This window comes from Zeugodacus cucurbitae, chromosome 2 (assembly GCF_028554725.1).
Source record: "Zeugodacus cucurbitae isolate PBARC_wt_2022May chromosome 2, idZeuCucr1.2, whole genome shotgun sequence".
Lineage (NCBI taxonomy): Eukaryota > Metazoa > Arthropoda > Insecta > Diptera > Tephritidae > Zeugodacus > Zeugodacus cucurbitae.
The window spans coordinates 25,199,058-25,213,392 of NC_071667.1; the positions used below are offsets into that span (position 1 = coordinate 25,199,058).

Below are 14,335 nucleotides of genomic sequence, written 5' to 3' on the forward strand. Positions count from 1 at the left end.
TTGTACATGGAGGCTATAAATTGCATACTGTAGTTCTCAGAAAATGTATGCTGATGGCAATAAATTGTCATAGTTGTTGGACAGCGACGTATTAATTTCTACAAAAAATTATCGTTAGTAATAAAATTAAAATTTTCTGTTTCTCTTTGAAACTGAAGTTTCTTGAATTTCTTAAAGAATCAAGTATCGCTAGAAAAATTATCGTCAATGGGACGAAGCACGAAAATGTTAAAATCGAAACTGCTGCGTATAATTGCAATATATAAGTGGCATCTCTTTACAGCTGTTCACAAAACCGATTAACAAAATAAACAAAAAATATCGATAAAATGCGGCTTTGCAATATCCAATTGTATTCGTTTGAAGAGAGGTAAATGTACAAATTTACAATTATTTTTCAAAGAAAAAGTAATTAAAGAAATTTAGTCATCCCTTTTTTTGTAAAAACTGCCAGTAATTCGATATGTGTGGAAGAACATGCTTGTAAATATTGGCATTCTGTTCAGAAGTATAGAGTATATTAACAATTTTATTTTAAAATTTTCAAGAACATTGGAACCGAAGGACGTGTTATGTGCTTGTAGATATAAGTCAACAAAAATAGTTACAACTGCGAGCTTAAATAAATCCGAAGAATATTGTGCATCTAAAAATGATAAGCAAGAAAAATGTACTTCCACTCTTGAAACTACACTACTTACTCCAGAGTGGCGTTCTGAGTTTAACTGCGATCGTATCTATCAACCTTCATATAATATGACTCCTACCGACATTACGCCTGTTATTATATCTACCGATCATTTCTGTGACGATAGTAGTACTGAAGAATATAATCCACAATCTCAAGTTATTGTCCCTATGATGTGGGGTATGATACCATTTTGGCATAAAGGTGACTATCGCCGCCATGGATTATCCACCAATAATTGTCGGTTAGAGCATATGTTGGAGTCAAAATTATATCGTGGCCCATTTCGAAGAGGTCAACGCTGCGTAGTCCTATGCGAGGGCTTCTATGAATGGCAGACAACAAAATCAGCTAAACCCTCAGAACGAGCAGCGCATTTATTATACATGTCCCAAGCAGAAGGTGTAAAAATATATGACAAGTCTACATGGACCACAGATAATATCAATCTATTGAAAATGGCTGGTCTTTTCGATATATGGGAAGACGAGAATGGTGACAAGATATATAGTTACAGTATAATAACGTTTGAATCTTCTAAAATAATGTCATGGCTTCATCATCGGATGCCCGCCATTCTAGAAACTGAGCAACAAGTTAATGTAAATACGAGTAATTGGTTTGGGTGCATATTCACTACTAAACTTCTTTTCTATTTCAGGATTGGATCGACTTTAAACGTGTAACAGACGAAGAGGCTTTAGCTACTTTGCGTCCAGCCACAGAACTGCAATGGTATCGTGTATCCAATCTTGTCAACAATTCGCGTAATAAATCAGATCAATGTAATAAGCCTATAGAGTTAATACAAAAATCTGACGCGGCTAAAGAAAACACAAAAGGTAAAACCTTATTGAATTGGCTGAATGTACGAAAACGTCGAGAGGAGCAAGCAAAGCAATTAAGTGACGATGAGAGTACCAATGATTTTGAAGGTGGTTGTGATGAAGGAAGTACGACAAGTGAAAGCGATGCTGAGAATCCACCAAAACGTCCCCGTTTTCGCGATTATAAAAAAGCCGTTAGAGAAGCAGCTCTTCTCAATACTGCCCTATCGACAGATAGCGCAAGCGAAAAACCTCAAACTTGCGATGAGAGCTAATTTAGTAATATAATTATCATTTTTTTGCTAAGTTGGTAAATGATTTTATAAGATATCTTCGAATATTTGTTTAACATTACAAGTAATGTTATTGACCACTAAAAGCAATCTGGCAATTTTATTTAAAGGTTTATTAATGTATTATATTTAAAGGGGTTTTTCACTTGGGTGATTCTAGTATCAGCTTAGAAACGGAAATTGAATGTTCGGTTTAAATTTTTATATTTTTGTGCTAAGTTCCAAATCGATTTTTCTCGATAACAAAAATAAATAGTTTTGGTTTCGATTGAAGATGTAATTTTTCTTTTTGTACAATTAAATTTGATTATTAAATAAACTTTATATTTTCTTAATAATAAAATGAGCATTTATAAGTACTTTTTTCCTGGCCAGTTTTAACTATTCACAGTTCAATTGTTTCTTAAAACTTAAAAGAAAAACTTGTACAATATGGTATAACTAAAATATACTTCAGAATCAACTCTGTAAATTGGAAGAAGTAGGAGATCGAAAATTAAAGCGAAAAAACATACAAGTCTGAAAAATTATCTCCTGTCGCGAAATAAATTGTTTTTCTTTCTATTCTAAATTTTCGTTAAAGTGAATTTTATTTATTTACCTATTCGATAGATCGAGTGTAATAGTAATTGCTATGTAAAGTATATAAATATAATAGCAAAATAAAATGATTGAAAATTAAAACTTTCGATATCTGCAATTATATGCGGGAAGAGTGAAGAATGGGATATTTTCCAATTGTCATCGTTTGCATTGCTATTGGATGTTTGATTGAAAGCTAACAATATCAGTATATTGGTGTTGCATTCGACCGTATATCAAAAACAATAGAAATGTATTAATTCTACGATGCATACGATATTTCAGAGGATTGTGAAAGATAAATAAAAAAATATAGTGAATAAAAATATTGCAGCGATGACTGTGTTGACGCCAGAATAAGTTAACCGGGGACCAATAAAAGTGGATAGCTTAAAAGATGTGCAATTAATTATTGTGAAAATTATTAAAACGCAGTAAAAGAAAACCAAAATATTTCTGTGTCTAGGTATATTAATAACTTTTAATGTTGATTGTAAAATCAACGTTTTAAAAGACTAATTGCGTAGAAGGTTTTTCTCTTGCATTCACGATTATTAAATCGTCAATTCTTGCACTATGATACGTCATTCTTAGAACCAATTTCTATATGGCCTCCCTGCACTTGCATTTCCACCCACCACGAGGCAGAGCTTGAGAATATGGAGAAAAACATTTTTTTAAATAATATTTTAACAAAAAATAAATACTGGAGTAAAGTAAAATTACATGTTTGCGATTTGATTGACACATTGGTTAAGTAGTAACAATTTACATAAGTTGTTGGTTTTATAAATTTCGGAAGAGTTCATCCTTTGGTATTTAAGAATCTGGAAGTAATTGTCGCATTATATGGTTTTTGTAATATTATATTTAGTTACGCCGTGAAGCTTACACTCTTTTAGCCGTAAAACTATAGTTTCCGACATTTTTGGATTATTGTGACAAAATTCTCGTAAAGGAACAATGAACGAGTAACCGGATATTTTGTTTACAAATCAACTCTTTAAAAAGAAAAGGTTAGATAGAATATAGATTATAAAGAAATAAATGAAATTTAATATTAACCATATTAAAAGAATATACAACATAATAAAATAATTATAATACTATCTTCTAAGCTCTTAATATTATTTCATTCATACTCAATTTCAAGCGCTGGCAACACTGCATTGCCCGATGAAGAACACACGATGTTCAACGATTAAACGAAACGAGTGAACGGGCAACGGGCTGAATATTTTCCTTTTTTCTTGCTTTCCTTGACGAGAAGTTAAAAATAAAATTTTCGCAATGGAAAATGTTGCAGAAGTGAAAACAAGAATATCGTAATAAAAAGAAAATTATTTTTGAAAACAAAGAACTTTGCGATTCTTTTGTTATATTTGAGTTTTCCTCAAACCCAAAACGGAATACATAAAAAATAAAGGAATTTAAGTGAAGGTATAGCAAGCGTAATGAATCGTTTTTTGTGCAAATTTTAATCGTTTCTGTTCGAGTGAAATACAAAAGACCAAAAAAAGAAAAACTAAAATAAGAATATAAGTGTGCAAATTTGCGAAATATCTAAGGGCATTTCGTTGGTCTAATTGGAATGTAATAAGAGGAAAGGTATATATAGGGAAAGAGAAAAAAAAAACAAAAAAGAATGTTTCGACCAGAGATAAAGTTTCGACAGTTATCCTGCAAGGAAAACAATTGGTACTGGTATCAGACCCAGGAAATTATTGGTTTAAAAGGAATTGTTTGCGTAAAATAAGTTGTACAACTATTTACTTGTATAGAAGACAAAAAATTTGAAAAAGTAAATTTTCAGTGTATGCTTGACAAAAAGATTCCATTCTGCCGGTACAATAAAACAATTGCCATTGTTATCTTATATAATTCGTTGCTGTATCCCATCGCAATGTCAAATGATGCATCCCTTCCCCAATTTTGTATTTGGTAATAAACCATAAACTAATATATTATATATATTTCTCTATACACAGTTGCTGCATTATTACAACAAACGACAATTACAATAAAAAATTAAGATACTATTACGATTTATTCAAATCACCAATCGAATTATTGGCCACGGCCTATTATTCGGTTGGAGCAACGTCCTGCTGAAAAAGGATCTACAAAATCATACCAGCAAAAGTAAAAAGTAACTTTGCTTCAGTTATTTGTGCAAGGATATTCGTTACAATTCAACACTAACCTCTATTACAAAAATATAGTACTTGGTGGCCTATAGATTTATAATAAAAAGTTATAAGTGCAAACGCAGTGGCGTCCAAGAAATATAATCTATATTGAGATATTCTGCCTATATAAATAAAAACTAAGCAAGAGCATACGCATTTACAAAGAACGTTAAGTTGTGCTGAAAAGGAAACGTATTTGATGCACATTTTCAGTTACTATCCTTATACTTCATTGTATCGGTAGCTACAACTAAAGAAAAGTGCAAACACAAAAAGATTATAGCGAAAAAAAGGTTTTAAAACACGCTGGCCTTTAACGTAAAGCGTCAAAACAACGGGGCAACATAGACTGGTATACTAATATTCGCAAATAATGAGTCGCCATGAAGGTAAATATTGTACTGATAAATTTATGAAAATATGTCATAGCATTTATACAGTGAATTGTAATAAAATAAAAATAAATTTAATTTTTATTTAGGAGTCAGTTGTGATTCTTGTCTCAAAAGCAACTTTAATGGTCGCCGATACAAATGTTTGATATGCTATGATTATGATTTATGTGCTGATTGCTATGAGGATGGCGTTACATCCACACGCCATTTAGTCGATCATCCAATGCAATGTATTCTAACGCGTTCCGATATAGAATTGTTCTTCGGTGGCGAGATGCTCAACTCAGAGCAACCACAAAGTTTCACATGTCCCTATTGTAAAAAAATGGGATTTAGCGATGCTACGTTACTGGAGCACGTTTCGGCCGAGCATACGGAGACCAGCCTCGAGGTAGTGTGTCCAGTATGTGCCGGTCTACCGGGAGGCGAACCGAATCTAGTCACAGACGACTTTGCCGGTCATCTAACGCTGGAACATCGAACGGGACCACGTGAATTAATTTCATTTCTAATATCCTTTTCAAATCCAAAACAATTTTAAATATTCTTATATACACAAACATAAATATCCATACGTGCTATATAATTTATTTATTGAATGGTTTTCCTTAATATATATCTTTGAAATTTACGATGAGCCATCAGCAATCCGACATGGAGGTGGCGTACGTCGCATTCCTGGACGTACTCTTGGCGGTCCTCGTGCACGTCGTTCCAATATGCACTTTAGTTCATCGAGCGGATTATCTGCCCTTTCTCCATCCGGAAGAGAATCCGTAGATCCTATTGCCGAGCTACTTTCACAATTATCGGGCGTAAGAAGAGGTGGACCACAGACGTCTCAACTGCAACAATTGCAAATGCAAATACAATTGGAACGACAACAAGTGACGGTATGTAACCTTGTGTTTCCCAAGTGTATTTATATATATAAATTGAACAAGCATACTCACATAAATGTAGAAGTGTATACATATTGACATAGCTACTTATGTTAATGCTGCAAGTAGAAAATTGCGCAGTTGTACAATGGTACATAGGAGTCAACGCGGTGCACATACGAAATAATGACGAAATTATTGAATTGTTTGTGTTTTCAAAATCATTGAAATGTTTCTGTTTGTTTGCTATTTTTTAGGCAACTCGCCAACAGTTGGAACGTTTGCCCCGACGGGCACATCCGATGGTCTCTTCATCGAATTCAAATGCAACCATGCCAGAGGTGATAAGCAGTGGTCCCATATTAAGCGGTAGTGGTTCTGGTGGCAGTGGCGCAAGCGGTTCTGGTAGTCTTAATGGCGGGGGCGGGAGTTCATGTCGCACCAATGAATGGACTGTTAATCCATCACTAGCCGCTCAGCAACAATCGCAGTCAGGTCTGACAGGCAGCGGCGGTATCAACAGCAGAGAAGTAGCCATATATGCCATTATATCTAGCAGGCGAATATATATTTATACTTTATTTTGTTTATTTTTTTCAAATAGACTGGCGGAGGAAGTGGTAGTGTAAATGGGGGTAGCGGCAGTAATGCTAGCAATATACTCGGCATGACAATTGCTGGCGGTGCAGTGGGTGCGGGTGTTAATAGCGCAAGTAACGGGGCTGACGTTCAATCACAGTTTTTGCTAACAAAATTCATGCAGCCAACATTGAGTGATACAGAATGGGCTGAAATGGAAAGAGAACGATCTGATCGGTATGTGTGCTCTTTTATTTTTTTATCTTTAGCTGCATACATTATTTACCATTCGATTCGTACAAATGAACTTTGTAAATTATTTCATTAGAAATACTTCTTAATGTGTTTACTGAACACATCCACCATCCTCGTTATTAGAATAAACAATTTTGAAGTTTAGAAATACATATAATTATCATGATTTTATTTTATCACTTTTTTCCTTTGGAATTGTACGGAAATCATGAAGTAATTATTTGAACTTATTTTACTTTAATATAGATCACAATTTGTACAAGCGCTTGTATTATCGACTCTTTCCTATGATTCGCTCGAAACCATTGCAATTGGTGATGGCGAGACGGAGCGCGATAATCGTGGCGAATCGCAGGAAACCAACAGTGATAATGTAAATAATGAGAAAGTCTCAGCAGCGAACACAAAAAGTGATGCGAATGCGAGGGAATCGTTGATGAACAACAACACCGATGCCTCTGCACAAACCACAAACACCAGTGGTGGCGGCAGCAGCGGTACTATGCCTGGTAGCGGTCGGCAACAGGTACATCAACAGCAACAGACCTCTCCGGAGGACATTGCTGATGAGTACAAACAATTGCAACAACAGCAACAGGCACAGCAGCAAACCTACGCATCAAAAAAGAAATCAACGAGTAACACCGGTGTGAGCGGCGGCGCTGGAGGTACTGCGGGTAAGCCAACAGCTGATAGAGGCATTGAACGAAGAGGTCGTCCACCACCTCCACCAATTGGTGGTGGCGCAGCAGCAGCTGGATCACAGCCCCAACAACAACATTCTAGGTAGTGCTATCGTCCTCATCAGCCATGACATGAACAGAGACAGCAAATACTAATAAAATTGCAAAATAAACACAAACAAAAGAAATGTCAGATAGTAAAAAACGAAGCAAAAGTACATCCACAATCACAACAACAACAACAGCAGCAACAACATCAATTTCACATTTAGCACATAAACACTGTAGATGATCGGTGTGTCGTCAACAAATGCAAAAATACAACGCTATAAACACAAGTGGGGGCTGTTAAAGCCACAATAAAAGTGATTTGAGACCGTTTGCAAAGTGGCTAAAGGCAAAAGGGTATAAAGGATAATGGACACATAAAGAAGCCGCAGATGCAACAAGAGCAGAAACAGAGCAAAACATAAATATTGTTTATTAAATCTATTATAATTATTAAAATTTATATAATTATAAAAAGCAAACACAAAAACAAAAACAAAAAACAAAGAGAAGGCAACCCAACCAACCAACACACCTATTGTAATGAAATGAACTAATTATAATTTTAAAGAAATTGAACATTTAAAATTAAAGGAAACACTATTAAAATATAAATAACCAAATTATCTGTAGCATGACCAATTTGAATATACACTACACGTTTAAATGCATGTATGGACAAAGTATGTTTATGTAAAATGAAGGCGCGCTTAATTGTGTAGGGCAAAAACAAGGTGTGAAAGGAGTTGAGTTCAAATTGGTTATTGTGGTACAATTGTATGAAAATGCTTCGATTTCGATATAATACATTTTAGTGTGAATTTTAGGAAGGCTTATAGCGCGTAGACAGGTTTTCTATCAATAATTCATTATTTATGGCAACCTGCGATCATGTACATACATACGTTCTATTACAATAACAATATAATTACATATATTTATTTCAATTAACAGTTATTAGATGTTTGTTTTTCACAGAACCTATTTAAATAGTTGGTTTGTCATGCGCAAGAGTTCGAACTTAAATGCATACGTGAAATATGCCTTCTTTCAATCACCTATGTTCTTCTCTTTTCATGTGATTTCTCAATTATAAATTATTATCTAGTAGGGTTAATTTTGTTTATAGCTCCATATAAGTGTAATTGAAGTATTTTTTATTGGCAAAAATATATGACATGGTTTTGAAAATCGTGTAAATATCTATATTGTATTTAACGTGTTCGTTTCTATACATCATCAACCAGCACTTTTTCTTGTCATTCTGTTTTTAGCATTATTTATTTCTAATTTTTTTTTGGGACCCTTTCAAGCGTTGCTTGAATGAATCTAAATTTCTGATTAAGTATTTTCAATTAAGTCCGCTACGGCAAAAATCCCACTCATATGCATTATAATTTGTTTAAAGAAATCGGAAAATTAAAAACAAAAAAATCTGACAGCAGTTTAACAGGCGTAAATAGGAAGGCTAAAATGCGGAAATGTCAAAAGGTTATTGTTTTAATTTATTTTCTTTGTATTCATCAGCGTTAGAAAATATTTATTTAGATTTGTATGTATACGTAGCGAATGCATAAAATCAACGGATATATATATATTATTTCAATGAGTAAAAGATTAAATATTTAATGTCTATAGAAAGTAGATATATTAAGCAAAATATAGAAAAGGGGAGTGGTTGAGCGCAACTAAAACACATCAAATGTTTAAATGAGTCCCTACGAAACTGGTAATGAGTTCTCAAATTGGTGAATGAAACGTTTCAAATGCTGAAAACCATGATATGATTGTATTGTAAGAATATTTAATAAATTTAAAAGTATTACAAGTTTATTTTATTTCGTTGTGCCTAAAGGGAGTAGATTGGAATTACATATACACTTTCAAGTGTTTTTTTTAAGGCAATTCATTTTCCTTTGCGCAGTTTATATTGCACACAAACAACAATAACTATTGATAAATAAAAGTTTGTGTACCATTCAAATTAATTATTTATTTTTTTTTTCGGAAGTGCACATCGAGCATCCAAAACACATTTAAAAAATATCAGAAATTTTTTATTTAAGTTATATGGTTTTCCATCTTATTTTTATTTATATTTCAAATCCTTAATATTTAATATTACAATTTTATTTGTTTTCAAAATACATAGTTCAACTATCATATTAAAAAAAGTAAATAGAATTTACACAGCAGAGTATGAATTGTGTTCGAAATTATTAATTACGAAATCTAAAGTAAATTCCATTCCATATATGAAATATATACATATATTTCCTACGTTAATTATTTTCATTCGTATTAAAAAAATCATTATTAGAAATCTTCAGTTAACAGGAAATAATGTATAGGAGGAAATTCATTGCTTTGCTGTACTAGAAATATCAATTATCTCGGTTCGATCTAGGCACAGGCAAATGTATGTTTGCTTATAATAGCATTTTAAAAATTTAAATTATCATTGATTGCATTTAGGTTGGGCATATTCGCCAAGTCCTCCAAACTGACGACAGCCTGATGCAGGCAAAAGTATTCCTCTACTGCGTGTTTTATAAAACGTTCATCTGAAAATGATATATATTTTATTTACATACATACATTTTTATTAACTAACAATTATTTAGCTACAAAATACCACTTTATGAAATACTTTTAAATTCGATTTTTATAACACTGACTAGCAGACCCGGCCACACGTTTTTGTGGCTAAGGTATACATTAAATTAGTAAATCTTTCAATGCAGAGAAAAAATTCTTACGCATAAAGACGAAAACGTTATAGCCGATAATTTTTAAAATGATTGATAGACATTATTGTACATCTGTGTTAAGCGTAAATTATCATAATTTGTAAAACTTTGATTTTTTTAATCGTATATTGGAGAAAGTAAGAAATGACCAAATTTCATAGTTGGCTTTATCTTGGATTTGGTGACGATATTGATTACCTTCTTCACAGCCAGTCTTGTTCTTTTGCAAAGTTTGACGTTGATTTATGTTACGCAGCATGATGACAACTCACACTACTTTTAATTGCAAGTGATTGTTATTTTGCGATTCTTTATGTGTCGCCACAAATTATATGATTTTAGGAATGTGATTAGAGTGCAAGCAACAGTTGATCCAGGAATAGTCCGACGAAAATCACCTGCCAACAGAATCATAGCTTCACCAAAAATATTTTCGTTGTCGCGTAAATCTTTTAACGTCCTGTGCAGTACCTCCAGCGACTTGAATAACTGGAAAATCTTCTTTATAGCTATTTTTTTGGCGATTTTGCAGACTGGTGTTTCGTTGATTTGCAATTTAGCAGTAATTTCAAGGCCGAATTGCCGTTTGTCTGCCTACTAACAGGTGCCAAGTTGCCCTTATTCCCATTATAACTGGGCGTTGAAAATGAGTGAAATCGGTTCAGGAATTAACTCAACCCTCATGTACTATATGTTTATGCTGATTTTCGTTATTCTAGTGGACTTTATTTCAATTGTGTGTAATAAAATCACATCAATAAATTGGGAGAGTCTAAAATGTTCGGTTGCCTTTCCCTACTTCTTACAAATTGTTTTGGGCTATCGACACAGCCTTATACAATTGAAAAATGATAAAATATTTTAATAAAGCAACAATGACAACTTTCAAAATATTATTATTTTTTGTTTTTTTTTTTTTTAATTTTGTTTTCAATTCAAATAAAATCATCTTCTTGTTATCTTCCTCACAATTTTTCGATATATACTTACTTTCTAATCCTTCCCTGGCCATAAATATTTTACATAAATACATCCATAAATATTTTACAACTAAAATTAGCCAGATCGGTTTGGCCCTTCTCGACTTTTTTCGAGACTAACGACACAAATTGTTGGCATGGGTGATTAGAAAATTGTGGATTTACGACTTTTTAAGGCAATTTTTCTAATTTTTCTCTCCGTAAGAACCATCCCGGTACCTCTAAAAACATTCTAAACAAAGAATTTGCGAAATCGGTTCAGCGGTTCTTGAGTTATGCGCTTAGCAACACATTTTGCGATTCATTTTTATATTATAGAAAGTTATAAAAGATAATTATGTCTGAGGGCGCTTAGCGGTGTTGTTTTCTACACAAACTATTCACCTATCCATTATGTTAGTTAAAATTGAAACGACAGCAAAAAAGCAGAGTTATATTGACTCTAAATAATAAAAACGAATAATTTTCTCACTAACTCTTTCAATTGAATAATGAAAATACACGATTTATTTCCAACTCACCTGGATATTGATTTTCCAAAACTATAGAATGCGATAAACGTTTTGCCAATTTTTTAAATAAAAAACGATTGGCTATGAGACCAGCACGCATCGGTTTCATTAAATGTTTCACCATCCATGGCGAGATACGCCGAATGCAACTGCAGATGAGCACTTCGTTTAGTTCAATCGATGGGCTGCAGGTCGCAAATTCGTCATCGCTATCGTCACCGAAAATTGTTTGAAATTTCCATTTGATGAGGTCATGCCAACGAAAATCTTCTTCAAGTAATCGACTTAATGACTCCGATAAACGACGCCGTTGCATATACAGTTCACAAGGCCACAAACTGTGCCGCATATTTAAAACTGGTCGCTCTGTATGGCATGGTAAGGATAAATGTTGATGTGATGGACTAGCCATATTAATTGGTGATGCTTTCTTAACCGTGTTACAATTTATAGATTGGCGACGCTCAAACGAATTGTTTTCTTTTATGTCGTGTAGTAATGTTGCATTTTCAATCTCTTCCAATACACTGCGTACCTGTGGATCATCCAGTTCCGAATGCGAATTGAGACCAAGTAATTCCTCCAATTCGGACTTTTCTTCGCTAAATAGTTGCTCTAATTCCTTAGCGATTTCATCATCGTGTTCTAGTACAATGCTATCAGTATGAGAGTGCAATGTCGGCGTGCAATTGCTTGTTACAGTACATTTGTTTATGTTAGCATCCTCCTGAAGCTTTGTCGGAGTTGACACATGTTCAATGTTTAAATTGTCTTTAATTGATTCTAACTCTAAGTCTAGGGAAGACATATTCTTTTTATTTTGCTCATGAAAACTTATGTCTCGTGTTATTTTATTGTTGCTACTATGATTGAGGCGTTGTTTCCTTGAAAGTTTATGAGGCGTGCGTCGTGATGACCTTGGGTTACACATTTTATGTGCGGCTGTAACTTTAGCTACATTTTCTTGATTGAGACGATTTTGAAACATTTCGATTTTTTGTTCCAACGATAAGCTACAAGGACTACTGCCAATATTGTTGTAGTTATCCGTTGTTGAACTTTTAGGATGATAATCAAGGGAGAAGATGCTTTCATCAGTTTGTGTCGCTTTTTGTTTATGAGCACATAAAGGGAACTTTCCTTCATTCGCATCAATAAACTTTTTTAACTTATCTTCCAAACGATTTTCTTGTGTATTGCGGCGAACTTCTGCTATCTAATTAAAATTAATTTAGATTATCGATTTAATACAATTTGTACACTGTTTTATATCGCGGTAACCTTACTATCTTTAGCATAGTGCGTTGGTAGCGACGTGCATGCATACATGCCTTCAATGCCCTATCCTCAAGCAAACGGCAGCACTCCTGCAGTGCAGCCTTTTCTATGGTTAGCTCAAAATTGGAGGCCTCATCATAGGTTTGAGTAATATTTGCGTGCCAAGTCTGTATATTTTCGAGCAGTTGCTTCTCCAAATAGTTACAGTAGTGCTTACGAACCTTGTTAGACCCAGTTTTCAGATGTATATATTAATACTATATACACAAGTATAAATTGTAAACATACCATGTCTGTCAGGCGGATAAACTGTTCCGAATTACTGTTCGCCTCGTCATTGTTGCCTCCTTCATCTTCATTGTTATCATCGATATCTTCTTCCTTGTCGAATCCATTTTTAAGATTATTGATGAAATTATTGGCGTTGTAAGGTTCCGCAAAAATCATTTTGATATTATGTTTTAAAATTGTATGCTTGTTTACAGCATTTGCCTATTTTCGACGTTCGTGCAGAATTTATTTTGACAAGTAAACAAGAAATTAAAAGGAACTACGATAAAGGAAGTGTGGATGCATATATATGTATGTACAAATATGTACAACCATAACCAAGTAATAATAAGTGGACTTTGCTGAATGCTTAGAAATTTAAAATAAGTACTGAATTTGAATTTTTATATTTCCCCTGGAAAAAAGATAATTTTTCATGAGCGAAGCATACAGTGAACATCAGAAGTCGTCCATGGAAACCTAAGTTTAAGTTCCCACAAAAGTCGGGTATATGTAATCGGAACGGACCCCGATTTTTACTTGCCCTAAGGCTGTCAAATCGGCAAAAGTTTTACTAATTATTTGTGGAATATTATCTGGCGCTGCAACAACATCTTATATTTTCTTAATTTATATAAAACGGTATATTTAAAAACTTGAATCTCTATGATATATGATGTTATATGGGTTAGTTACTGCTTATATTAATAAAAGTATTCTGTAATTTGAATACATAATCTGCTGTTTTGACATTTGAATAACTCATTAATAATTTCGATAAATAACAACATTAATATTTGTATTTACTTTTTATTTAAATATTGTTAAGTATATTTCGTTTTAGTATCGCACATTCTTTTAATATTTAAGTTCAAAAAAGAAACAACGAAACGATTTATATAATTTTAGCAATTTGTTTTTAAATATACATATGTATGTGTACCTAAATTATTAGTTTAAAATGAAATAAATATATTTATAATTATATTCAATTCGCACGTATACACACAATTTAATACACAAAAAATGAATAACAGTAGCAACCAATAATTAACGCTTATTTTTTTAGCCAGTACAATTTAGACAAAATATTTTTTTAATTTCTTATTGCTTGGTTTTTTATAC

The 14,335-nt window shown here is 33.2% G+C and overlaps 2 protein-coding genes and 1 long non-coding RNA gene across 10 annotated transcripts; 1 reads left to right on the plus strand and 2 right to left on the minus strand.

The window, feature by feature from the left end:
• Positions 1–177: 177 nt before the first annotated feature.
• On the plus strand, positions 178–8,633 carry LOC105213169 (E3 ubiquitin-protein ligase Kcmf1). 8 transcript variants are annotated; one of them, XM_011185794.3, is made up of 7 exons: positions 2,285–2,444; positions 4,379–4,968; positions 5,061–5,485; positions 5,607–5,867; positions 6,113–6,385; positions 6,460–6,671; positions 6,936–8,633. In XM_011185794.3, exons 2-7 carry the CDS (start codon positions 4,953–4,955, stop codon positions 7,477–7,479), a joined length of 1,731 nt encoding a protein of 576 aa, XP_011184096.1. In that variant the 5' UTR covers positions 2,285–2,444; positions 4,379–4,952; the 3' UTR covers positions 7,480–8,633. The 8 variants fall into 8 exon arrangements, 6 of the variants coding, with proteins under 6 accessions (XP_011184096.1, XP_028896704.1, XP_028896705.1 ...); XM_029040871.2 differs by having other exon boundaries at positions 2,296–2,449; XM_029040872.2 differs by lacking the exon at positions 2,285–2,444 and adding an exon at positions 2,511–2,856.
• Positions 2,856–3,671, minus strand: LOC128919837 (uncharacterized). The gene is made up of 3 exons (XR_008469977.1): positions 3,533–3,671; positions 3,283–3,391; positions 2,856–3,217 (listed from the first exon to the last, which is right to left on the minus strand). It is a non-coding gene; the product is annotated as an uncharacterized LOC128919837 (long non-coding RNA).
• Positions 8,634–9,553: 920 nt separating the features above from the next.
• LOC105213168 (uncharacterized) lies at positions 9,554–13,906 on the minus strand. The gene is made up of 4 exons (XM_011185792.3): positions 13,229–13,906; positions 12,949–13,161; positions 11,672–12,878; positions 9,554–9,984 (listed from the first exon to the last, which is right to left on the minus strand). Exons 1-4 carry the CDS (start codon positions 13,385–13,387, stop codon positions 9,863–9,865), a joined length of 1,701 nt encoding a protein of 566 aa, XP_011184094.2. The 5' UTR covers positions 13,388–13,906; the 3' UTR covers positions 9,554–9,862.
• Between the last annotated feature and the right edge of the window lie 429 nt (positions 13,907–14,335).